The sequence below is a fragment of the Ictidomys tridecemlineatus genome, chromosome 1, assembly GCF_052094955.1.
Source record: "Ictidomys tridecemlineatus isolate mIctTri1 chromosome 1, mIctTri1.hap1, whole genome shotgun sequence".
Lineage (NCBI taxonomy): Eukaryota > Metazoa > Chordata > Mammalia > Rodentia > Sciuridae > Ictidomys > Ictidomys tridecemlineatus.
The window spans coordinates 30,999,517-31,025,277 of NC_135477.1; the positions used below are offsets into that span (position 1 = coordinate 30,999,517).

At 43.4% G+C, this 25,761-nt stretch overlaps 1 protein-coding gene across 50 annotated transcripts in view; it reads left to right on the plus strand.

Annotated features, from left to right (window-relative positions):
* Positions 1-18,855, plus strand: part of Sorbs1 (sorbin and SH3 domain containing 1) — a 231,072-nt gene extending 212,217 nt beyond the window's left edge. For 38 of the 50 annotated variants that reach the window (XM_078035343.1, XM_078035598.1, XM_078035698.1 and 35 more), the window contains 3 exons: positions 10,345-10,403; positions 12,616-12,728; positions 15,476-18,855. In XM_078035343.1, coding sequence (XP_077891469.1) covers positions 10,345-10,403; positions 12,616-12,728; positions 15,476-15,543 — 240 coding nt within the window. In that variant the 3' untranslated portion in view covers positions 15,544-18,855. Of the gene's footprint in view, positions 1-9,578; positions 9,639-10,212; positions 10,404-12,615; positions 12,729-15,475 lie in introns of all 50 variants that reach the window. The other 12 variants (XM_078035284.1, XM_078035584.1, XM_078035761.1 and 9 more) reach the window with 3 other exon arrangements.
* Positions 18,856-25,761: the final 6,906 nt, after the last annotated feature.

A 25,761-nucleotide genomic window follows, 5' to 3' on the forward strand; every position in this document is an offset into this window, starting at 1 on the left:
TCAGACCTGCATCTCAGTTTCCCTTTGAAGTTTTGTCCAGAGCATTGATTCAAGGCCTGCTGGTGCCAGCTTCTAGGAAGGGTCCAGATGTCATTCATCCCTGCTCTTGAGAAGCCTGTGTTCAGTGAGACTCATGGGCACAGCCAGGTTAACAGGACAGTAGCAGGAGCACAGATACCTGAGATATACTAGGCCAGACCCGGCCTGATGCGTGTGTGCCCACAGGCCTGGTGTGGGGGGAGTGGGAATCACTGAGGGAAAGCACATAGTTTGTAAGAATCAGCTTAGCCTCTTTCTGTCAAGCCACTTACTTACCTGCCATTCACCAAAGCTACACTTTTCCCATGTGCAAAAGCAGGAATGGAAACAGTCCCTCCGAGGTAGTATGAAGCGGTGAATGTAACTTGGATGCTTGGCAGGTGCTCAAGGCACCCACTGCCTTTGCCACATATGGTTTCCCCCATCCCCCAGCGTTGGAATGTGGGATAAAAACAGTACCTAGCAGAGGTTTGTCCTGATCCCTGAACAGGTGTCCCTGGAATGTGTGTGCAAAAAAGAAAAATGTGTGCCTGGTTGAGGGGTGGTGAGGTGGCCATTTGAAGAGAATTAAATGTCTTAGACACAGGAGCAACGTGCATGTTGATCTAAGGTGCCTGGACGCTCCTGTCATCAGTACTGAGTCATCATGACGGCCCAATTCCAGGATGCAGTGTGTACAGGAAGTGCGCACAGTGCCGGAGCTCCGGTGAGGTTCTGGGTATTCACTTCCTGCTTCCTAATGGACAGGAGTGGAGATTATGCTGATGGAGAGCCAGGCTTGTTGAAAATTGGTTTTCTTTCCCTGGTGGTCCTTCAGACCCCAAAAGTACCACTTCCTCTCATCTTCCTCCTGTTCTCCTGGCACAGGCCCTCTGTGTGGGTGCCTGAGTATAGGCCCTGGGCTTGCACTCTGTGGAAAGAGCAGTTGCCCACGCACACCTCTCTCTCTCAGCTGCTCTCACCTTCTGTCCTGTGGCAACCCTGGAAATGGGGTCCTTCACCAGGGACTCCTGCCCCTTGGGCTGTCTTTGTGTGACAGACAAGCTAAAGATGGAAAAGGCTTACCTGACAACTGTTCCCATGAGGATGATGTGACCTCAGGCCGTGTCACTTGTTTGGATAAATGCATTCCAGACCAGGTTGTAAGTCAAGAAAATTGCTAGCCACCATTCACCTTGCTAAACCACAAGTTCCATTCTATTCTAAATATTGGGGACCTAGGTTGAGTACCTGACTAATAAATCAGGAAAATTTTGCCTGAGAGACTTAAAGGAAAAGATAGTCTGAAATGTCATCATATTTGCTCTTTATTTCAAGCTTCTAGTGTGTTCCAGGCACTGGGCTAAGTACTTCCAGAGATTGAGAGGGATGGACATCATCGGGGCTTTCCCATTGCTCTCAGAGAAGTCCCTCCTCCTTCCTGGCCTCAGAAGGCCCCATGTAATCTGGCCATTGAGATGACAAGCCTCATCCTTCTCAGCCTCCAGCCTGTTTGCCTAGATCCTTCCCACCTGTCCTTCATGTTTCATTTAGATATGATTTCTTCCTGGAAGCTGTCCCTGATGACCTCCCCCAACACCGGCATGACTGGTCCCAGGGCTCTGACTTTGTACTGCCCCGGCCCCTGCACTGACCTATGTGAGCACTCTTCAACTCTTATACTTGCCCCTTTGTTTGTTTGTGTCCCTATACAGTATTAAAGCCCAAAAGTCAGGGACTGTGGCCCCTGATGTCTAGAAGGTGCTCAGTAAATATCCATTGATTGAAAGAAAAGACAAAACTTGGCGGACCACAACTAAGAGTTTATGATGTGGCCTCAAAGAGTAAGATCTGTGCACAAATAATTATAAGGCGAACAAGAAAGAGAGTCCCAGATAGTCTACTCTGAAAAATCAAGATGAGGAGAGATTTTAAGCAGCAGGAGGGGCAAGAGGGTTGTCTGGAAAGACTTCATGAGAAAAAGAACATTTGATCTGATCTCAGAGAGTAGGCAGTTTCCCCATAGGTACAACACAAGGGTGTCATCCAAGGCAAATGCCTGAGCAAAGGCCCAGACCTAGGAATGAAAAGTTGTGCGTGGAGAGTGTGTGTTCCCCGTGTAGGGAAGTACAAGGGCCATCTGGGAGAAAGCCTGGGACCAGAGCTTCGAGGGCACTGGCACCTCTGATGTTCACCAGCAGCACCTCCCCACAGTGCATGCTCGAGTCATCTTCCTTGTGGTCCTGGGGAACTTTGCCACACAGTTACTGCTCTGCTGCTCACCCCAACGCTGCAGATTCATAAACTCTTCCAGTAAGATGGTTCGACTTCACTCCTTACTGTTTTCACACTGGGCTGGCTGCTCATGTTTTCAGGACAGCAGAAGCTGGTAAATGAAGTGCAAGGGTCTTTAAGATGGGTTGGGAAGAGCACTAGATTGAAAATCAGGGTCACTCCAGCTCTGCCATTAGCCTGCTGAGTGTCTTTGAATGAGTCATTTCTCTTCCTGGCAATTTCCTTGTTCCTAAACAAAAGATTCAGATGAGAGAACTGAAGTTCCTTTTGGCTTTGCTGTTTTGTGACGAGGTGAAAATCCTATATGAATTTCAATTGAGATAAGAAAAGAACACATACAAAATTCCAAGTTAGGGGTTTATTATAAACCTGCAGACTTTCAGGAAGAGAGAGCACTGTGGTTTTGTTTGGTATTGGGGATTGAACCTAGGGGTACATTATCACTGAGTTACATCCCAGCCCTTTTAATTAATTAATTTATTTTTTGAGAAACAGAGTCTCAGTAAGTTTTTGAGGGACTTGCTAAATTGTTGAGGCTTGCTATCCTCCTATCTTCAGCCTCCTGTGTGGTTGAAATTATAGGTCAAGCAACTTAGTTAGTTGGATAAAAACAAACAAACCAAAAAATCAAACAACACATATACAATACCCAGGAGTTCAGAATCATCAACCAAGTTATTGGATTTTGTTGGCCAATAATTTTGGCCAACAGGATTTAGAACCATCAGTCAAGAAAGTAAAGGGGAAGATCATCTTGGAAGTCTCCATTACAAGCATATCAAATATTTACCAAGGTTCCCCACAGCAGAAGCACCATTGCTGACAAATAGCTAGCCTTGGTTTTTGAGAGTTTCTGCAGTTCGTAAGCAAGCCTCATAGGAATTCTGAGTTGAAAAAAAAAAAATCTTTGAAGATCATCTATCTCAGTGATTTGTCATTTTTTTCTGCATCTTAGAACCTCTGAGGATTCCAGGCCAGTACAGTGGGGAGGAGGCTGGCACACACAGTTCTGTGGAAAGTTCCCAGGGGCTTCCACCTGAGTCCACCTGGGAACGCCCAACTTGTCTGTGGACCGCCAGGTTAAGAGCTCCCAATCCATTCAACATTCACAATGAGATGAGAAAACAGAGGCCTGAGTTACAAAACTTTTTGTTATAAAATTGATTCCTAAAGGGAAAGAAGCCAATCAAATAATAAAATCTGAGGGCGTGAAGTATAAAATGAAAATTTTCAGGAATGCTCGTGTCCTCAAAGCTTCTGTTTGAGACATACAAGAGCAGACTATTGCAGCAACCTAGGGAAAGGAGAGGAGGGAAGCCATTCAGCTGAAGACCAAAAGAGGTCTTTGGTGACTTCAGCAGGAACATCCTTCAGGATGTGGAATCGAGCTTAGTTTCCAGAAAGATAGGAACAAAGACAAAGGCCTGCTTGGAGAATTGAGGGGAAACTTGTGATGCATCCTACAAGAACATAAAGGAAATGAGAAATGTTAAGATGCTCAAAAGTGGGAGGCATTTTCCTTTGACTCACTCAGAAGGGAAATCTCTAAACAAACCAGAGTGTGAAGAGCTGGTGGGATGGGGAGAGGCCCAGGCTACAGTTCTTACAAAACATCAGCAGGTGTTCTGCCAGCATTCAAGGGTGGGGAACCAAGACCTGAAATTGCAGCTCCATCCCTCAAACTGTGAGGAGAAATCCAAGTTGCTGCTGTCCAGTACTGGACCAGTCAAGGTCCATCAGCACAACTCTCCATTTGTCCTGAAACTGCCCTCTGGCAGAGCACCCTGGAAGATCAAGGTTTAGAGGAACACATGGAATTTCGAGTCACAGAAATGGGTGTTGGAAGCCTGGTTCTTCAAATTTCCAACCCGATCTGTCAGCTATTTGTTTTCTCATTTGTGAAACATAAATATTGACGGATTTCTCAAGTTGCTCTGAGAATTCTGAGACACAAAGGAGGTAAAAGCATCTGGCACAGCCCCTATACTGTGATGCTAAGGAAGTAAGGAAAGGAGACCCAAGGTGTTTACTTTAACCTCCTTATCCCACCCTTGAGGGAGGAGGAAGAGGGGAAAGAGACAAAGTGGAAGATGGGAGAATCATTTCACTCTGGGATACATAAATTAAGAATTCGGAAAACTGAGAATTTGCACTCCACATATTAGTGCTTCTCTTAATTCTCTCCCATGTTGAGGACAAAGGCATAAGGGAAGCTTTTAGGTTCTTCATACTTTGGGGCTGGGAGGTACTTAGAATTGAACCTAGGGGGACTTTACCACAGAGCCACTTCTCCAGGCGCTGCCCCCTGCCCACTTTTCTTTTTTTTTAATTTTGAGATAGAATCTCACTAAGTTGCCCAGGCTGGCCTTGAACTTAGACTTATCCTGCCTCAGTCTCCCACATGTGCCGCTATGCTCTGCTTGGCTTCTGCCCACTTTAACACACAGCTGCCATTACTGCCCTATTTTATAACAGAAATTAGAGACTACCATCTACCAGGAGAACAGTGAGCACTGGCTGAGCATTCAAGTTTGGTGTTGTAATCAGATTCAAGTTACAACAAAGTTAATGTATTGTCCCTGGAGTGATCTGCAAGGAGGTTAAACGTAGATGTTTAAGCAGGTGAGGGCTTAAACCAACAGCTTAAACCAGTCTTGTAGTTAAGGTGTAGTTTTTTCCTTGGTCAACACAATAGGAGAATTCGGTGGAGTCACAGGCTGTTTTGAGGCCACTTTGGAACTGAGTCATTCAGGTCTTCCCACTTGGCTGGCAGAGTATGCCCATGGTGTTCCAGGAACTGCAAAATTTCTATCACTATCCCTGGGCAACCCCTCAGAAGTGAGCTCTCCATCCCTATCAGGAGGCTGAAATCAGAAGTCCTCCTCCATCTAGTCTTCTAGGCAGTGAGTGGAGGGCTGCCTCCCTTAAGCCAAGCCAGCCCTACTCATCCTAGTTATTAATTCAGAGGCTGTTAAGAGCCAAAAAGACATCTATGTAAATCATGCCCAACCCTCTTGTTTATTTCAGAACTTGGAAGTCTAAAGAATTAAGCATTTTGCTCAAAAGCTAGCTAGTTGGTGTCAGAGACTAGTATGGAAGTCAGATTTTCTCATGGTCCCACAGGGAGGCCAGTGTAGGTCATGAGAAAGATGGGTGCAGTTTGAGAAGGCAGGGGCATGACTTTCAAGACGACAAAAGGAATGGCATCTCTGAAAGATGTTAGGAGAGCTGCGGAGACCCGTGGTATTTCTGGAAAGGATCTGGGGCCATGGAGAGAGTGAGTGTCTATCCTGTCCACATCTCAGGCCTTCCTGCTGCTCTGTAGTCTCTGTGTAATTTATTTTGAGCTTCAAGGCTTGGCACCCACTCAAAGCTGGAAGAGGATGATTACTGCTCCTCAGTAGCACCAGGTGCTTTGTGGATCCAGAGGGGATTAACAGCCCCAGGGAGGCCGAGATCAAATATCTGATGGACTTCTGGGAACTGAGAATAGGACAGCAGGGCAACAGAGCAAGGTCACGTGCAAGGTCACTTGGAGAGACTAAAACAAATACTGGGGGGCAGAAGGGGCAACTTGGATGCAAATACAGAAGAAAGCGGTTTTGGTATGAGCAGCCCTCACCTGCTTAGCACTGATGGGAGGAAGAGGGAGCGCAGTGTGTTGGACTAGTTGCTGTTTTTCCAAACACATGAAAATAGGAATGTATCTCCAGAGTCCAAAATGTACATAGCATGAGCTAACACTCCCTTTATTCTTAACCCTGGATGAGGTCCTGGTGAGAAACTGTGTCTACTCTTAGGCTCAAATAAAGGCAAATGCTGAGGACCTTGAGAGGGTTCAGAACCACACTATCCAAAGAAGGGTAATGTGAGCCACATACATAATTGAAAATTTCTAGTAGCCATAGTAAAATGGAACAGGTGAAATTAGTTTTAATAATAGATTTTATTTAACCTAAATGTTTAAGAAGCTATTTAATGACATATTTTGCATTCTTTATTTTGTACTCCGCTTCTGAAGTCTAGTTTGTGTTTTTACACTTACAACACATTTCACTCTTTATTTGCCACAACCCAAGTGCTCAACAGCCAGGTGTGGCTAATGGTCACCACACTGGACAGCACAGGCTTCGAGTGAGACTGTCAAGTGATAAGAAAATAGGAACAGTAAATGAGAAAACATATACCCAGAGGCGGGGAAACCCCAAGGGTAAACAGCCTTCCAAGTAAAAGCTGCTCTCTGTGATACCCGTTAAATGGGTTCCATCTCCACTGAGGGTCCACCCCGTGCTATACTTCCCTCCCCCCTAAAAAATTCAGGTTTACATTCCAGCTACTTGAGATGTTTTATTTAAATCTAAATAGGAAGAACTTGTCTCTGAGCTAATAGAGTAAATGTTTATCTTGCCTTCTTCCTTCATGTACTCAACAAACACTAAGTGAGGAACTTGGTCATCCCTACCTCTCACTAATGGGGTTAAGTTTGTCCTGTACAGACGTGGAGGCTATGATGATGTTTATCTTCTGCTTTGAGTGTGGCCTGGGACCAAAGAAGGTATTAATTGAGCGATCAATATCCCTCAGGTACTGTGGATCCTTAGGTTAATGATTGGATGCTATCTTTAATTGTACACTATTCCTTTTTACAGAAGGTTCCTTTGAGCACCTAGAGTTAAAAAAAAAAAACATTCAAGAAGAGAAATTATAGACCCTATTTCCAGAAGAGGTAGAAATTAAGTGCTGCTCTCAGGGTCACACCAGCAATCCCATCATGACCCAAGAGGGAGATGATGAATGGGATGAGATTTCAGGGGGCTCAGCTCTTATGCTCAGTAGTTTTGTCACCTTTTTAAGGTTTCAATCTGCACTGAGCCTTAAAATTTTCTCTTCTTCTCTCCCCAAGTCAAAAGGTTAGTACCAGAGTTAGATGAGGTAATGAATCTATATGTGCTTATCAAATATCAGGTCTTTTGTACCATTTTCGATTCACTAATCTTCTTTTAAGCACCAAATTGTTTGCTAGGTGATCAGTTCCTGGCACAGCTTTGGCGTTAGGTTGATTGAAGGATGCTGGGGAGCTTTCGTAAGCTGTGGAGATCATGCCTCGAGATTGTTCACATCCTGTCTTTGTATTGCTTTGACCTGAGGTCATCAGGCCACCAGCTGGAGTGTGGAATTTTTTTTTTTTTAATGAGAACAAAAGTTCTCATGAGGTCTGACCCAGACCAGTCTTGCCATACTCCAATTAGATAATCTCAGCGTGAGGTAGTTGAAGTCTGCTACAACCTTGCCTCCCAAAGTTAGGCTGAGAACCAGCACCCTCTGCACCACCAATAGATATGCTGAGTCTCATAACATATGCCATAAGCACCAAGAATTTGCACTACGCAGCATCCCAGGCGATACCCGCCCACGCTTGAGCCCTGCATAGTAGTAGTCAATGGAGGTCTCAGTTCCAACAGCTGCTATGGCAGGCAACTCACTTCCTCTTAGGCAGCCACTTCGGTTGTTGGACAGCACTTACTTTTAGAAACTTGTCCTTTCATCAAGTCCAAACCTGACTGTCACTGTCACCCACTTGAGGTGCCCCAAAGTTAGTTTCATTCTTCTGAAAGCCCACAGAGCAAGTACTTGGAAATGTCCCTTTCTCTCCTTTGTTACATGGAAGTCTTGATCCAGAATCGAGGTGGGAAGTAAGTAGAACGGCACAAGGTCAGTCTCGGGCACCTGGCAAAGGCCTGAAGGTCCTGAGACAATGTAGAGAGCATGGAATGGCCTCTTAGTTCTGTCTTTTCCTTCACTCCTGCCAGAATCTAAGGGCACTGGTTTGAGTGATTGAGGTTTGGAAGGGGTTTAGAAAACTTGAAGAGGCTTCCCAAAAGGATGAGAGAATGGAAAGGATGCCTGGGATGGAAATTGGTGGTGCCGGGTGTGCTAAAGAATGAGAACATTTGCAGTGGAGATGAACAGGAGGGGGTGGTTCTGTGCGTGGAAAGAGCAAACAAGCAGCCTCAACTCTCTCCAGCTGAATGACATTGAGGAATGCACAGAAACCTCTCTGAGCATCAGTTTTTAGGGTTTTTAAAGAAGAGGGGATGATCAGCCCTCACCTACCTATCCCCAGGGATTGTGTGGGACACATTAGCAACTATGCTCTCTGACATAATTGTTAAGGTGGAGATGGTCTGAGGATGGAAGAGACCAAGCAGACAGTAGAGGAGCCATGAGACAAGTATACACTCACTCACTATATGATCTCAGAAGAGGTCCCCGCTTTCTCTTGGCCTCTATGAAACAAGTGGATCCTACACAAAAAAATGTCTAAGTGCCCTTCTACAAGGCACTGGAGTTGCTGTGGCTTGTTGCAATTATTGCAGCTTACATGGAGAATTTCTCCAAAGATGGCTTTTCAATATCTGTTCAGAAAGACTTCTTAGAGCTTGCAATTCAATCCTTTTTGAGGGAAGTGATTCCAAATAGTCTTTCAAAGAAGGCCTGGCCTCCATGATGGGAGCCCTGATTAAAAGGTGGGTCTGTGTGGCCTGAATTGCACCTGTTACCATATCAACATCTAGTACCGGTGAGTGATGAGTGACTGTTTCATCTCTACGTCTGTGTCAGGACACACAATCCTATTTCTGGAAGTAAACTCTGGCCTAGGAGATATCTGAACTTGCTTCATACCTCACTGGAGTATGTCATATGCAGATTTTTCCAGGGGAGTGGTCTTGTTTGACACTTCAGATAATACCCAGGAGTGTTTGACAAGTATTATTCTTTTTCAGTTTTTTTAAGTACCCATGCATGGCAGACCTGATAGTTTTGTGGGCCTGCTGTCAGAGGATCCTACTTAACAAAAAAATTGAAACTGGCTGGGTGGTACAGCAGCCATTCCCAAGATGTTTGTTAGCTGAGGGCAAAGGGACCAGTATGCATGGGAGACAAGTCTGTTTCTGAAGACAGCCTTTCCCGTCTCTCTCCTGCCCACCTGGGGACCCTGTGTTGTTCCCTGTCACCACACTGCAGCCATGTTTCGGATTTCCCATCCCATTGCCTGGATGCTTGCTTCTAACTCTGTACATTTGCATTTTCTCCTGTGCATCCACCGTGTTGTCATGGAAACTCAGTGGCCATAGGCTGCGAGTGTCCGGTGTCATCTGAGTGTAATGGTGTGGTATGTGTATTTGCTCACACTTTTATTTTGACTCCTCGCCAATGTGACATCTGCTAAAATGTCTCCCTTATGATTTGCTTGGTGATCACAGCCTTCTCATCATTCATTGAGAGCAGGACCTGATCTCACAGAATCTGAAAAGAGCTATGTGGTAAGATGCCTGTTGAATTAGACTGTAGCTTTTCTAAAGAGAATCCTTACTGACTAGAGTCTGAGGTAATGCCTGGTTAACTCACAGAGCCATTATTTAGAAGACAATGGCTATTATACTGCCAGTAGCTAGGCCACCCTCTTTCCCTCAAAAAAGCAGAGGAATTTAAAGAATATTTTTCCACTCTGCCTACGTGTGGGATTAAATTAATGAATTAGTGCATGACTGGGGATACATACTTGTATTTCTTCCCTGAGATTATTCCATTTGTAACAGTTGCTCACTAATTACAGGCTTTTATGCTTCTGCCTTTTTTTTTTTAATATTCATACTAAATCCCAAATTCTTCTGTATCTTACCTGTTTTTCCATGCTTACGCCTGGATCCCTCCTGCACTCCACTACTGGAAATCTATTTTTTTAACCTGGATCTTCAACTCTGTTTTTTCCCTGGACTTATGTACTACGTCTGGAATGTTACATCTCTTCCTCTCTTTCTTTTTTTTTTTTTTTTTTTTTGTCCCCACATTGACTGTTTTACGGGGGTTTCTGGATATCTCGGGGCCACCTCACAGGAAGCAGTTTGCAATGAGATCATAAACATTGCCGAGAAATCTGTTCATTACTGCAGCACTGTCTCTCATCCCCTTGACTTTCATCACAAGGTATCCCCTTCTGACAATAAATCATCTTTAATCATTTCTCAGCAACCTCAAGCCCAGCAGCGAAGAGTCACCCCAGACAGGAGTCAAACCTCACCAGATTTGTAAGTACACTTGGGAACCTTTGGTGCTCACGTTCTTGGTGGACTTAGGCCTTAGAGAGTGGATCATTGACTGACTGTGAGAACAGCCATGGCGGGCGTGGGGTTGGGGAGTTGGGTATGAGCAAATCACTCCCTGGTCCTCTGCAAATTTCTAGTGAAGGCCATGTTTCCTATCAAACACTGTGAAAAACAGGTTGCAGGATTATAAAAGAGATCACAGAGAGAGGTAGACTTTCAGTACAAGGGCAAATGAGGGTTGGGCTCACCTGTCTCGATTCTAGTGTTGTAGGGAATGTAAAGAACAGTTAATTCTGAGCATAAATGAATGAATAGGTTTTATTGACTCATTCATTTATTAGTTTAAAAACTGTATTGAGTATCTCTTGTTTTATGCACATAGGGGAAAATTCTGTTCACAGAGCAAGGGTGAGTTGAACCAAACATTGAGAGATAATTGGATTGTGAAAACTAGAATAGGGAGGAAAACGTCTTCCCAGCTGAGGGGACCATATAGGCAAAGGCATTGAGTGGGTGGGGCTTGGAGAACTTCAAGAAGGTCTGACTTCAAGAAGGTGACTGCAGTGTGTGACTCAGGGGAAATGGGGATTAAGCTCAAGAAGTGGGGTGACGTCAGATAGTAGATTTCAGTAGTGTAAATAAGTTTGGATTTTATTCTACTAGCACTAGAAAGTGTCAGAAGATTACTGTATTAAGGAACATACCGATCATATTTTGTTTGGGGTAGATCACTCTGAGGGGTAGGTTTTAGAGTCAAGAGACAGAGATGCTAATGAGAGGATACTAATGCAGTGGAGAAGGAATGGGCTCTTTGTAATCCTCTTAAGTGTGGAAGATTACCCATGGAGATACCAGGGTAAAAGGGAGTAGCCAGCAAAGGGGACTGAGAAGGGGCAGCAGGAGATACAGATGAGGGTCTAGGAGTACTCATTTTCACAGACCAGAGCTGGCAGCAGCAGTCCAGCCACCTGGCCCCAAAAGGCCAGGAGTAGGTTATGACAAACAGGTGTTCCCGTTGGTAAATGAAAAACTACTCATGACCTCTAATATAGCTAGGTTAGTAGGGAATTGCTAGCCTGTGGTCCATTAGAAAGCGCTGATGAATGAATTTGATGGTGAATAGAAGTGCATGTGTGGCAGTGGGGGAGATGGGGCTTATAGATTAAGGAAACAGGGACATGGCAGAGACTGAAGCATCTTTATATTGGAGGAGAAGGAGCTGCCAGAATTGAGAGATGTGAGAAGATCTAAGTAAAGCAAGAGCCCAAGGAAGGGGATTCAACCTGGCTGGGAGAAAGGCCCCTTGCACACCAACAGAGCAGAAGGTGAACAGAGACATAGTCTCAAATGTGAGGAAAGATCAAGGAATCCTCACAGCAAGCTTTCATCTGAGGAAGTGGAGGTGGAGTAAGGAGTGCTTGGTAGAGAGTGGGGCACCAGAATTGGCAGGGGCGATGGAGCGAGGGCTTGAGGGACAAGGACCCGAGCTCCGTGAGGCCCATAAAAATTTAAGTTGAGTTGGGAGCCTAAGCAGCAAGGGTGCTGACTTTTCCCCAGCCAGGCTCTACCATCTGAAAACAGAAAGTAGACATCAGGAGTTATAGCCCAAAGTGGCCATGGTGGAAATTAAGAGATTTGGACAACCAGACATAAGAATCCAAGTTAGGTAGGAAATAGCAGACAAGTACGGAAACCTGAAAAAATGTGTTAATTTATCAGCTAGAAATCTATCTGCATCTCTTAACTCCTCATTGTTTTTACAATGGCCTTATGTTCTCCAATAGCCAGAATGTACTGTCTCTGGGGTTAAGTAACTTCTGATTTTCCATGATAGTCTATGTATATTATCCCAGTTTAAGAAAAAGCCTTGTTTTACTTTAAAGACCAGGGTAGGAGGTGGAAGGGGCTCTAGACAGAAAAGCTTGACTGTAGTAATAGAATTAAACTAAATAAGAGGCCTGATCATGACTTGCTTACCAGGAGTTCCTCTCCCTCTCAGTCTCAGTTATTAATTTCTATGTTGAATGCATTTCTCCAAATGCCATTATTAGAGAAATAGTCAATTAATCCCTACTGATGATTAGGAAATGTTACTTAAATGTTAATTTGATAGAAATGGGGTTTAAAAGCTTGTCATTTAATCCTAGTGATATTTGAGTCACTTTTTATTGATTTTTTTTTCTTTCATTTATAGATTTAGCTACCAAGCATTATATAGCTATGTACCACAGAATGATGATGAGTTGGAACTCCGGGATGGAGATATTGTTGATGTCATGGAGAAATGCGATGATGGGTGGTTTGTTGGTAAGAATCTCATTAAGTTTTTATTTCTAGTTGAAGAAAGAACTAGGAGGGATGAGCCATGCAGGAAGCTGTCTTCTCTGCACAGAAAGAAGGGCCTGCTCAGCTCCTGCCCCATAAATGGGATGCTGAGCTACTGGTCTCTTTACTCTTAAGACTGTGTGGATGTTACTAATGTTGGATCTAAAACCAAGCATGCCAAATTCTGACACATGGGAAGGGAATTGTCAAATTCATTGCTGTTATTAATTGGGTCTCCTTTATATTTCTGTTGTGCATGTCTATTTTCATTTGGAAATTTTATTTTTAAAGCTCTTTATGAAACAAAATAAGAAAATTTTGACTTGTCTACCATGAGAAATTCAAGCTTATGTGTGGGTTTTACACAGATCTTCTTAATCTACTCTAGGCTTCTAATAACTTTGATCAAAGCAACCTGCTTAGTTATAGCAGGTGTAGCTCCATGTTAGAGCATTGACTTAGTTGGTCTAGCATGTGGGAGACTCTAGGTTTCATCCCCTGTGTTTTGACAACAGCAAAGAATTTGCCTATATGAGAAGGGGAGAAAAAGATCAACACTGCTCAGATTCTGTTACAAGCCAGAAGCTGTGCTTGATGTGCTTTTATTGATGATATATCAACGAACGGCCCTGTAAACAAGAATTTTCTTCATTTAACAGATTCAAAAAGTGAGGGCCAAAGAGGTTAAGTTACTATCCCAGTTCACCCAGGTAGCAAATGATGGGAACTCAGACCACCCAAACTCTCCTCAGACCCACATTCTTACTGCTGCTTACCTGAATTTAGTGCTAGAAGCCACTGACTTACTCTGTGCCTTAATTTTCTTCTTCTCTCTAAAGACCAACTTTTCCCTGATCTCTCTGGAAAAGCTTTGCTCTAGCAATGTCAAGGCTGGAGTGGTGAGAACAGTAAGACTTCAGCATCAGTGGGAAGTCAGGAAGGTTTGCCTTGGCCCTACCAGCTTCTTAGAAAGTGACCCCATCCTTCTGAGACCCCAGGAAGGCCAAAGCCCTCACTACTTTAAGTCATTCTATTCAGGAGAAAGTAAGATCCAAGAAGCAGTGGCCAGCTCGATGCACTGAGTCCAACAGAAACACCAGGCGAGCTGTGCAGGAAATACCAAATTTTCTAGAAGCCACATTGAAAAAAGTCAAATGAAACCAACCAAATTAATCCCAATATAATTTATAAACCAAATACATTCAAAATATTATAATTTGAACATGTAAACAACATAAAGATGACTAGTGAGATATTTTACTTGTTTTCATACCAAGTGTTCAGTTAAGAACCCAGTGTATGTTTTCCACTCACAGCTGAGCAGATTTCCACCTAGCCATATTTCAGCTGCTCAGTTGCCACTCTGGCTGTTATCTTAGAGAGTGCAGCTCTAGTGTATATTAGCTCTTAAACTCCTTCATGAGTATTTCCTTTTTTTTTTTAAATTTTAATTTTGATGCTGTAAATTGAACCCAGGGGTGCTTAACCACTGGGCCAAATCCTTGTCCCTTCTTGTTTTTTGAGACAGGCTCTTGCTAAGTTGCTGAGGCTGTCTTTGAATTTACAATCCTCCTGCCTCAACCTCCCAAGTCACTGGGATTACAGGCATGCACTACTGAGTCTGGCTGAGTATTTTAATGTAAAGGCACCTATTCACCAATGGAGGCATTCCCAGTCACTGGGCAAAGGAAATACTTTGGATATCTTTCTCACATGCTTCAATCACTTTGAAAAGTAGCCTTAGTATTCAGAATACAAGCAGTAGCCTGTCAGAACTCATTTTTTTTTCTCATCCATAAGGAAAGGTGCTAACCAGTATACGAGTACAAGTACAAGTGAGTGGTTATCAGCTCTGGTCTTACCATCTCAGTTCTTTTTACCCTTCTTGTCCAGCCTCCCTAGGGGTGCAACTAGATGTTTCGTGGGTCATGAGCCTTGACACATTCTTTTAGTTTAGAAGCTTCACTTGGCAATGATCCCAATTCATTCATCGTGGTTGCTTGAGGTGCTGTGTTCAGCAGGATTCTGGAGCCAAATCCAAGCCAGCTGACAAAAGGGTGCAGTGTTAAACTGTGATGCTTTCTAATGAGAGGAAAATGATGACACAACCTATATCAGCCACCCCTGCTGTAGAGGGACTCCCAGGGGAGGGGCTTGATGAGGGACCAGCAAATCCAGATTAGGAGCAACCCAGGAAGGGCTTTGTTCCCAGAGGACTCAATGTTCCTGGTTCAGTGGGACCCTAACAAGGTGACAGGGAGCCAGGTCATAGGGTTTGAGTGGAATTTCCTTTTGATGTGTAGTCATCATCGTAGTCAGTGGGCTGTTAGAAATCCTGCCGTTCAGAAATTCTTGTCGTGTCTTGTCTTATGCTGATTTCTCCAAAAGAAGAAATGTCAGGAAGAAAAATGGCTGGGAGTCAGGAGACCTGAATTCAGATTACGCCTCTGGCACTTACTAAGCTAAGGGTCCTCAAGTGTTATTTGAGTTCTTTGAGTCTGGGTTTCTTCGTCTGAAAAACAGGAATAGTAGACATGCCTACCTTTCTTAACAGCTAGCATCATTTTGCAGCCAAAATGAGATAAGATGGGGGAACTTGGTTTGGAAATCATACAGTGCTTTAGAAGCTGCCGGATTTTAAAAGTGATATTCAACCAGAAATCTCTACAGTGCTCTCTCTGAACACAGTGAGTGGATCTTCTCATTTTGTGTATGTGTTTGTTTTGCAGGTACTTCAAGAAGGACAAGGCAGTTTGGTACTTTCCCAGGCAACTATGTAAAACCTTTATATCTATAAGAAGACTGAAAAACACAGAGATTATTTTTATTGGAGGATGAAGCATAATTCGTGAACCAGTCTCTTTATTTAAATGTCAAATCACTATGAAAATCAATGCAGTGGATAAAGTAAGAACTAAAAGACAGGAACAGAGAAATGTTGTGTTTAAAACCCAAACCTGTCTAAACTTATTATATATATCAGGGCTGAACTGTGTGCTGAACAGAAAGAATTGAGGCAACTCTATATTCACTTAGCTGCTTCTGGAAGCTGCTCCAGCCTTCAAACTCCCTTCTGCCTCTTGGATAATCTGACCTGGAACACAGTCCAAGAGCAGAGTTAGCCACAGATGCTCCCTGCTGCCCCAATCTTAAATTCCATCTTGAAGGGGTTCTTGAGCCTAAAGGGGCCCCAGGCAAATAGGTTTCCAGCCAGGTTCCAAAGGTTCCAAGCCTGAGCATCCACTGACTACCCCAGCTTCCATGTCTGGCTGCCCTGGGGCCAACTGAGCCCCAGTGCTCTAGAGGTCAGTCTGGGCTGCTGAGCTGTCTCTTGACAATGGTGGTGGCCCCCAATTGGCCCCAAACCAAATCCTCCCTGGACCTGCAGAGGTACAGTTGAGGAAGTAGAGGCAAAACAGGTACCTTGTGCCATCAGCCGGCTGTGCAGCTTTGTCATGGACTGCCCTTCTTCCAGATGAAAAAGCTCATGAGGTTTGTCCTGAGAATTGGGGAGCAGATGGCCAAGCAGATAGATTACATTTGTATTTCTAAGTGATTAAGTCGAGAAGCCCTGCAGCCCCAGGGGTCATTTGCAGTGTGTTCTTTTCCCATATCAGTGGCTGTTATAAACAGTCATCACTAGGCATCTGCAGCTGCAGCTGTATTTATCAGAGCACCATTGCTAACCTTTCTGGCTTGTATTTGGCTGGGACAGTTTGGGACTGGTAGGCTTAATCCAAAGTGGGATGTAATGGTTCATTTAACACATGTGACATATGCTGACTGCTGAAACATACATAAGACTGCTCCAGGCCTAGAAGGCCAGTTTTATCTCCTGGTACAAGTTCAAAGACCACTCCTAGCGTAGTCACCCACAGTTTGGAATTCTCATGCACCCAGTGAGGCTTCTGTTCTTGATAAAGGCGTAGGTACAGTAGCCTTAGTGTGAAGCAGTGATTCTGTCACTACTCGGACAACCAGGAGCTCTGTCCTTTGAGGGTACTGGATCTGAGGAGGAAGCCCTCCAAATGTCCTGACAAGGACATTTGTTTAGGGGTACTTAGTCGCAACTCTGTCCATGTTGTATTATGGGAATTTTTTAGCTTCTGTGTTAGATCTCTTAGTGACACAAAGATAGAAGTGCCCCATTCCTTGCCCACCAGGAACTCAGAAGCAATTGGGGAGATAGACACAGAGAAAGGAACTTAAGAGAGACTGTGATAAGTGCTAAGAAGGGTGCGAGAGGAAGAGATGTATTTCTCCTGGAGAGATCCTAGAAAGCATTGTCATATTTCTGTCTCCATTAACTCTCCGTTGAATAGCTAGGATGCTGGGAGAACCTTTGTCTGATGGTAGCTTATGGCTAGAAATACGTGGAACTTTTTCCAGAGTCTCCAAATTTTCATACTCCCCACAAATACATTTCCAAGGTCATAAATAGGAGTAGCAAGTCTAAGTGGCAAGGGTGTGTACTAGAATGCCTGGTTCTCTGCATCTATCTCAGAAATACACCAAGACTATTGTCCCCAATTCTGGAGTCTTAAAAAAAAAAAAAAAGTAGGCAAAATTTGTCTTTAGTATCTCTTCCCCAGTTGCTCTCCCAGATACCCTTCTTAGAATCCCACCAGCCTCCTAGGGCCCACCAGTCAGCCACACAATACCCTCACTTTCTCCCTATCCTCTAAAGGAGGCTTGCAGGAAAGAAACAACCACTGCTTCATTCACACTAAAGTGTAAATGACTGATGAGAAGAGGGTGTTACCTCTTTCCAGAGACATTTGTTTTTAACTAGGACAGAGCAAAGCCTTTACCCCAAGGGAAAAGGTTGTGGAACTGTAGGGGAGGAGGGTTTCTGGGTAGAAAGCGTTCTGGATTTTCTTTAGGACCCAGTGAGAGTAAGACCTATTGTTTGTGGAAGGTCTGCTTCACCAGGGAGGGCACTATTTTTTTTGCCTCTCTCTGGGGGCTACAATAAGGATACAAAAGCACGGTGCGCTTGCGCACTGCATTTCACCCACTTTGGAATGTAATCCCCGTACTGGCTCATGCGCCTCCTGTTCTTCCTTAGATGCAAACCATTAACAACACAATCTTATTAAGAGGTTTTTGAGGGGTGCTTCTTGATTAAGTAGGTAACTTTGAACACCTCTTTAAATACAGCTAGAAAATAAAACCAATTTGTAAAGCTACATTTGCATATGATGCCAGCCTCACGCATTTGTATATCTCCAGAAATTCCCAAATGCCTCACTACTGTGCCCGACTTTAATAAAATCATATGTTCAAATTCGTATCACTTCAGTTTCCTATGTATGAGAAAACAAGGGAGTGAAAGTTTCCCATTACCCTTTTGTCTTCAAACATTTAGTAATATAAAGTACCTATTTTTATGCTGAAATGTTTATACAGGTTTATTAATAGCAAGTGCGACTAACTGGCGGCATGCCTCGCGACACATTTTGATATATTAGCAGTGCTTCCAGGTAAAGGCAAGTCCCAAACTACTTATCTTTTGCAGTCTCTCTGGGATCAGTAAAAGAAAAAAAAATCACGTGCGTGAAAAGTGGGACTGTAAATATGTATATTTAACTTTGTATAGGCCATGTACCTACCTGTATAGAAAATAATTTTAAAAATTTGAATGAATGGGGAGGACAATAAGGAAGTCATGAAGTTTTCCCATTTTTATTTAAATGAAGGAATTCCAAATAACTCACCTGCAGACTTTTAGCACAAAAATAGCCATTGCAAACTGTTAAAATTTATAATAAAATCATTCTTTTGGGAAGAGAAGGTAACTATAATCTCAGTTTTTGTTTTTTTGTTTTGCAGTCCTATTTTTCTGCAGTAGTATTAAGTCCTATTGCTAGAACAGGTTACTACAAAAAAATTATATTCTGAAAGAAAAATAACTGACATTATATATAACTGATTAATTTAAAGTATTGCCATTTAAATGACACACTGAGAGCATGTACTATGCAGACACAGATTTTTCTGTTCATTTATTTTTCTTTATTGCAGTGGATTGATTTGATAAATAGATGTGCTGAATTACTACCTTTGCTGTACATACTATTTAATAAACTTTATTCAGAATTGTGTGGAATATGTTTGTTCTTGCCATTCGTTGGTTCCTGCCTCTGTCAAGCTTCTATTCCCTGCTTCTCCCTCACACTCCTGTCCTCATGTCCACTCCCCCACTCCCCTGCAAGTGCTAGGCAAGGGCTCTACCACTGAGCCACACCCTCATCCTGTCTGTTTTTAATTAATGGCCACCTGGCTTCTACCCTGCTGGAGGACATCATTTCTTACCTTACTTTTTTCTCAGTAACTCCATGGCCTTCTCTAAATTTATAACTGTTGACTATTTTACCTTTCTTCCTAAAGTATGTTGTTCTGATAACAAAAATAATGCACATATCTTTTAAAGCAAAAGTGAAACATTATAAAATATGCATAATGGATCTTGATTCACTCCTCAAGACATGGGAAAACATAGTATTTACTTTTTCTAAATCAATTAAGTCTGGCTCATGAGTCATTTCTTACTATAATGGGTTTCTTGGTTTTTTCCCAAAACCAAGTGTGTGAAGGCACTAAGTGTCTGGTCTCCCTACCATGTCATACCATGACCACCTCCACCTTGTTCCAGGGTGGGTTCTGTTGCACATAGGGCTCTCCCCTAAGAGAAAACCCAAACCTCCACCCTCTCCCCCCGACACTGTCCTTCCTTTCCCACCTTGTCCAACTCACAGCACTAGTCCTAAGTGCTGGACTTGAGCCTCAGACAGCCCTGGGAGAGGCGTTGTCTTCCTGGGCCCTGGTCACAGGCACTGCTAACCTTTCCCTCCTGCCCTCATCGCTTTCAGCAAATCCATCAGGGTATCTTCAAACTGCAGTTAGAACTCAGCCATTTCTACCATTATACTTCAAGTCATTTTCTCTCAACTAGAGCATTGCCATAACTTTCTGTCTGTTCTCCGGGCTTCTACCCTTGACAGAGCAACCAGGGTGGGATCATTCTACAGGTGATCCAAAAACCCTCTGAGGATCTCTCAGAGTAGATCAACGGGCTCAAGCTCCTAGGCATACTGCCCCTCCCCCCACTGTCCCTGACCTCATCTGCTAGTTTCCCATGGTTTGTTCCAGCCCTCAGCTCTCCTGAAGGTCTCAAGCCCCTCGAGCATGCGTCAGTTCCAGGGCTTTGTGCTTGCTTTTCCCTGTGCCTGGGAGATCCCTTACTTAACAGCCACTTGGCTTCCTTCCTTCCTCTAGGTCTTTATGTTCCCTTGTCAATAAGGCTTTCTCTGACAACTTTGTATACAACTGGAGCCTATTGTCCGCACCTCCAGCATTCTATCCTCCTTTTCTTTTTCTATGTTCCTTTATAACACTTAACCACCATCTAATATTTGTCTTCACAGAAAAATCCCTGCGGGCTGGGGTTGTGGCTCAGTGGTAGAGCGCTTGCCTTGAATGTGAGAGGCACTGGGATCGATTCTCGGCACCACATATAAATAGAAAACAAAAGTCCATCAACAACTAAAATGAATAAAATAATTTTTTTTTAAATCCTGTAAGATCTGAGGGTAGTGATTTTGTTTTGCACCAGGACACTTGGTCCTTTTCTGGTCAAATAAATGAGTGAATGAATCCCTGAGGCCAGAAGACCTAGGACTCGATATGTTCTACAAACAGCAAAAGAAGGAAACAAACCATGTTCTTATGGCAGCAGAAACATAACAAATTAACTTCCAACTGAATTGGGCTAATAAATTGATAGTGAGAGTTTTGTAATTATATTCCTCCTCCTGCATAGATTGCTGCCGACTGTCTGCCGTGTGATCCTCTGAGCTTGCCTTTTTGCATATACTAAACACAAGACTCTAAATAAATGCTTTACATGGTCTTATACAAATTTTCCCCTTAATAGATCTTGGACATAGTTCCAAAATTTATTTAACCCAGTCCCTTATTGATGATGCAAATGTGTTAGGTTATTGCCAGCTTTTTACCACAATAAACAATGCTGCTTTGTGTAGAATGGTTGGCTCAGAGAGCAGGGACGTTTCAAATCCTAAGAAACTGTCAAATCGCCTTCCTAAAAGTACCAATTTATTCTCCTGCCAAGTCCACAGGAGTGTTTCCCACCACCCAATTAAAACTACTCCACTGTCAGCTTCTGTGAAATGCTTCTCTTTGGTTTTCTGGCTCTGGTCAGCCCCTTCACAATCCTCTTTCCAGATCCTCTGCTGCTTTCTCAGCCTTCTGATATTTTCTCTCAACACTTGCTCCTTCAGGGAGCAGATTCCTCCTAATATAATTATGGCCCAAAGAGTGGATTGTAGTGGGGCCTTTTCCATGATTAAGTGGTAGAAGGCTGACACTCAGGCATTTGTTGAGACATACCAAAAGGAGTTGGAACTCGCCTCAGGCAGGAGCGAGTCCAGAGACTCCAACTTTCTTTATCTGTATTTATCTTATTCTTGGCTCTGTTGGTCTTGTTTGGCTACATTTTCACCTACTGAGTACAGCAATGGGAAACACGGCTGCAGGCGGCTCTGGCCTCATTTCTTTCAGTTCTCTGACTTGATTCTAGAGGCAAGAGGCTTTCCTATTTGGCATTCCCTGAACACAATTCCAGACCCTGGCAGGTCCAACCTGAGTTTTTTTGCTTCCCTGCACTCATCACTGTGGTCAAAGGAGGTGAAGTGGGATTGGCAGCTCTACCCAAACTTCACAGAATGAAAATCCAGGGAGGGGTGACTAGTATAAAAAGAGGGGAGCAGGAAGCACTGGACTTGGAGAGTTATTACAGCAAACTTGAGAAAATGAAACATCATTGTGCTGTCCCAACATGAACTTCAGTGTAGCCGAATGCAGGCTGTGTGCGGAAGGCCCCTCAGTCAAGGTCTTGAGAAGAACAAACTGGAGGATGACGTCCATCCTGTGGAGGGGGCCAACAGTGACCACGAGGGCACCGCAGGACTGTATCACATGCTAAAAATATCACAACTCTTCTGGAGGAAATAAAAATGTTTGGATGAGTTGTATATGGGTGGCTTTGCCAAACCTTAGCGTGTAGAAATGAATCCTGGCTCAGGAACACTTAGCCAGGGGCTTTTAGAGCAAATAAAAGAAATCATCTCTTGATTCAGGTAATTCATAGATAAATTAGATGAGAAAAGTTTCAGATTGAAAATACATTGGCCATCCCTTACTCTGTGAGGGACACATTCTAAGACAGAGGATGCCCCAAACCACAGATAGCTCTGATCTCTATGTCTACTGTTTTTTTCCCTATAGAAATAGAAAGCTTAATTGATAAATTAGGTATAAGAGATTAAATAATAACTAATATAACAACAATTATAACAATGTACTGTAATAAATGTGATAGATATAAAGGTCATCTCTCTGGATATCTTGTACTCACACTTCTTACCACGGCAACTGAAACAACAGAAAGCAAATCCACAGATAACAGGATGACTACTCTATTCATGAAAATTTAAGATAAACCCAAGGACCCAAAAAGCCATGACGCAAAAGTTCTGGATGACTCCTTGACACTTTGAGTCTGTCCTGGTGCATGAGTCTGCTGCTCTTCCAGGGGCCCCACTCTGTCATTGTCAGATGTGAAATAACCAGGTTGACTTGAGAGTGTCTGGCTCCTTCTGACTTGCTTGTTTCTAAATTTTTTTGATAGACAAATATGAAAAGGGGAAGTGGATCTGAGAGTCACCTGCAGTAGTGGCCTAAATTACATAGACCAAGGAACTCAAAGCACGGTTTGCAATCAAGTCCAGAGATTCATAATATCCAAACTATTTTCATAATAATCATAAGATGCTTCAGCTTCCAGGAATGTCTCTGGCGACCCTCACTTTCTGGTATTCACACCTTGTGTGGTCCCTTTCCCCCATTTTATCTGGTCTGTGGATAGAATATGGCAGAAGTGATGCTATGTGAATTCTGAGGTGAGGTCACAAAAAAACCTTTGTGAGTGCTGTCCTACTCCTGGACCACTTGGCGAGAAGCAGACCACAGCTTAGGACTTCTGCGTCCCAGGTGTCTTGCTGAGTTGGGTCAGTGTGCTAATTCCTCCTCAAAGGAATTATTAGACAGGGCCATGGGCTGAGAGTCTGACCTGAGTTCAAATACGGTCTTTGATCCTTACTATGTTGTGAGACATTAGAAATTCCATTTAAACTTGGGCTTCCTCGAGTAAGAGGGGAATATGGCTGATCAAAATGAGGTTCAGTTAGGAAGGAGGAAGAAGGACATTTGGAAGGCCACTTGCAGTTCCACCCCTGAGCTCTGTAGTCCTTCCAATGCCCACTGTGTACCCACACTTTTCCATGCATTATCTACTTCTCATAGCAACTCTGTGAGGTAACCATTCTTATCTACATGTACAGGTGACAAATCAGACTCAGGAATTCAGCCCAAGGATATACCCACAAGTATGTGGATTCAGTCTGACTTCAAAGCCAGTGTCGTCTCCATTGATCACACTCTGCTGCCTCCATGGGACAGACAGCTGGAAAAATTCATAGACCAGCATATACCTCTGGATTATCTAAAGTTTACCAAAAGATGACGACATACAAGCCTGATCTCGTGGAATAATGATAACTGCTAACCGTTTGATGAACATCTACCACAGGCTTCAACATTGAAAGCTCAGTGGAAGGTCCATATCCCTTCTTAGTCACTGTTATGCCAGAACCAAGGCAGTAGCATTGGAACAGAAGAAATCTTCATGCTGATTCCTTGTCATCTTGACCCTACACAAGAGCCTTGTGAGGGTTGCTCAGCCCTGGGCCTCTGCTTCCTCACCCTTGATCACCTGCACTTTGGCTTACCTATGTGTTGCTATAGGTCCCAAAATCGCAAAGATCACCAAGAACTTTGCACTCCTATTTTCTTTATCAGGTAAAAAAAAATGATTTTGGCTACACTAACAAATGTCTCAACACATGACAGCTTGTGTGACACTAATGTGTCTCATTATCTCTCAGAAAAGAAGTTAGGACTCTGCTTGGTTTTTCTGATTCTGTTGGCTTTTCATGATGACACTCTGGCTACCATCGCAGCTCTGAGTATGGCATCCTTCTACAACTGCACGTGGAGGCAGGAGGCAGGGAGCCACGTGGGACAGAGGTTTCCTCTTTGCATGCTTCCCTCATCAGGGGACAAAAGTCTTTTCCAAAGCACCTCAGCATCTTATTGGCTAGAGGGGACCATGTGGTAACCCCCTAGCTGCCAAGCAACTGCTTCGTGGAGGTGGATAAGGATTGGAGAGATGGTTGGAGAGATAACTTTGGAGTAACCAACCAGCCATGAGCCTCATAAGCTGGGGTTCTCCTTTCCTTTGACTTCTGTGAGAGCTTACTGCTTTTCTCCTTGCTGTTTCTTTGAGTTCTTTCCTGGCTTCTTTCTTTTAAAAATGTGTGCTAATTTGTATACATGACAGTAGAACGCATTTTGACACACTGTATACAAATGGAGCACAACATGTCATTCCTCTGTGCAGAGTCACACCAGTAGTGTAATCCCACATGTATATAGGGTAATACTGTCTGTCTCATTCTGCTGTCCTTCCCATCAGCACAGCCCCACCCTTCCCCTTACTCCTTTCTGCACAACCCAAAATTCCTTCAGTCTTCCCTACCTGCCCCACTCACTATAGATCAGCATCAGCTTCTCAGAGAAAACATTTGGATTTTTTTTTGGGGGGGGCGGGGATTGGCTTATTTCACCTACCATCATATACTCTAGTTCCATCCATTTACCTGCAAATGCCATAATTTCATTCTTCTTGAAGGTGGAGTAATATTTCCATTGTGTATATGTACCACATTTTCTTTTTCCATTTCCTGGCTTCTGATTATCTTCTCAGCCCTGAAACATGGATGCTCTGGAACTTCTCTAATCTGTTACTTGGGCAGTCTTATCTATTCCCCTCCTTTTATATGTCACCCCTTAACCAATTACCTGTTTCCATTTTTTAATTAAAGGTATAAAGTTATTATCTAAACTTTAAGAAGTAAAACAAACAGAAAACATGCCTATTCACTACTATGGTGATATATCCTTTATAGGAGAGAGAGAAAGAGGAGGAGGAGGGACTGTATGTGGACAGCCTGCTTTTTTCACTTACTCTATCGTAACCATTTTTTGACAATATGCACTGATCTCTGCATCATTTTGATGATCACATGACATTTCATAGTTTAAATGTGCCATGGTATATTTAGCAGCCCTCGATTATTGACACTTGGGATGTTTTGTAATACACTGTCATGGAACATTCCATAGTGAACCAGCTTTTACGTACTCTTAGTACTATGAATGGCTACACTTAAAAAAAAAATCTAGATAAAGTCAGGAGTAGAAATGCCAGATCAAATGGGATGCTGTATTTAAGTATTTGGACACTCACTTATTAGTCACCCAGGTTTGACAAGACCTGTCAGCTTTTCCTTGCACTTCACCTTGGGTTTGTCCTTTTCTCTTTGTTTCTGAGAATCTATCACCTTATACCTTCCCTCAACCTCCTGAAGTCTCCTATCATAAAATGCTTCCTATTCACAAAATGTGGGGTTTAGAGGTGCCCCGGTCACCTTCCACTTGGGAGTTCATTTGTAGGTAAATTTGAGTATTTTTGAAACTTTCCAAAGAATTCACCAGGGATTCTTGAACATAAGGCACTGAGAGCCGTGCTCAAGAGGGGTGAGTCAGAGCAGTTGGTGAAGAGCTGAACATCACCATCAGCAAATTATGGGAGAGAAAGGGCCAGAGGAGACAAAGGCAAGGCAGGAATCTGGGACGGGAAAAGAGCTTTGAAAAAGAGCTACATGAAGGCACATGATAGATGGGAAGTTAAGCTTTAATCCAGGGGCCATGAAAGGGTCAACCCAGAGCAGGGTCAGGCCAGAGAGAGGAGTAACAATAGTACCCGCTTATCTGGAAACAATGACAGACTCCTGCACAATGACAGCCACCT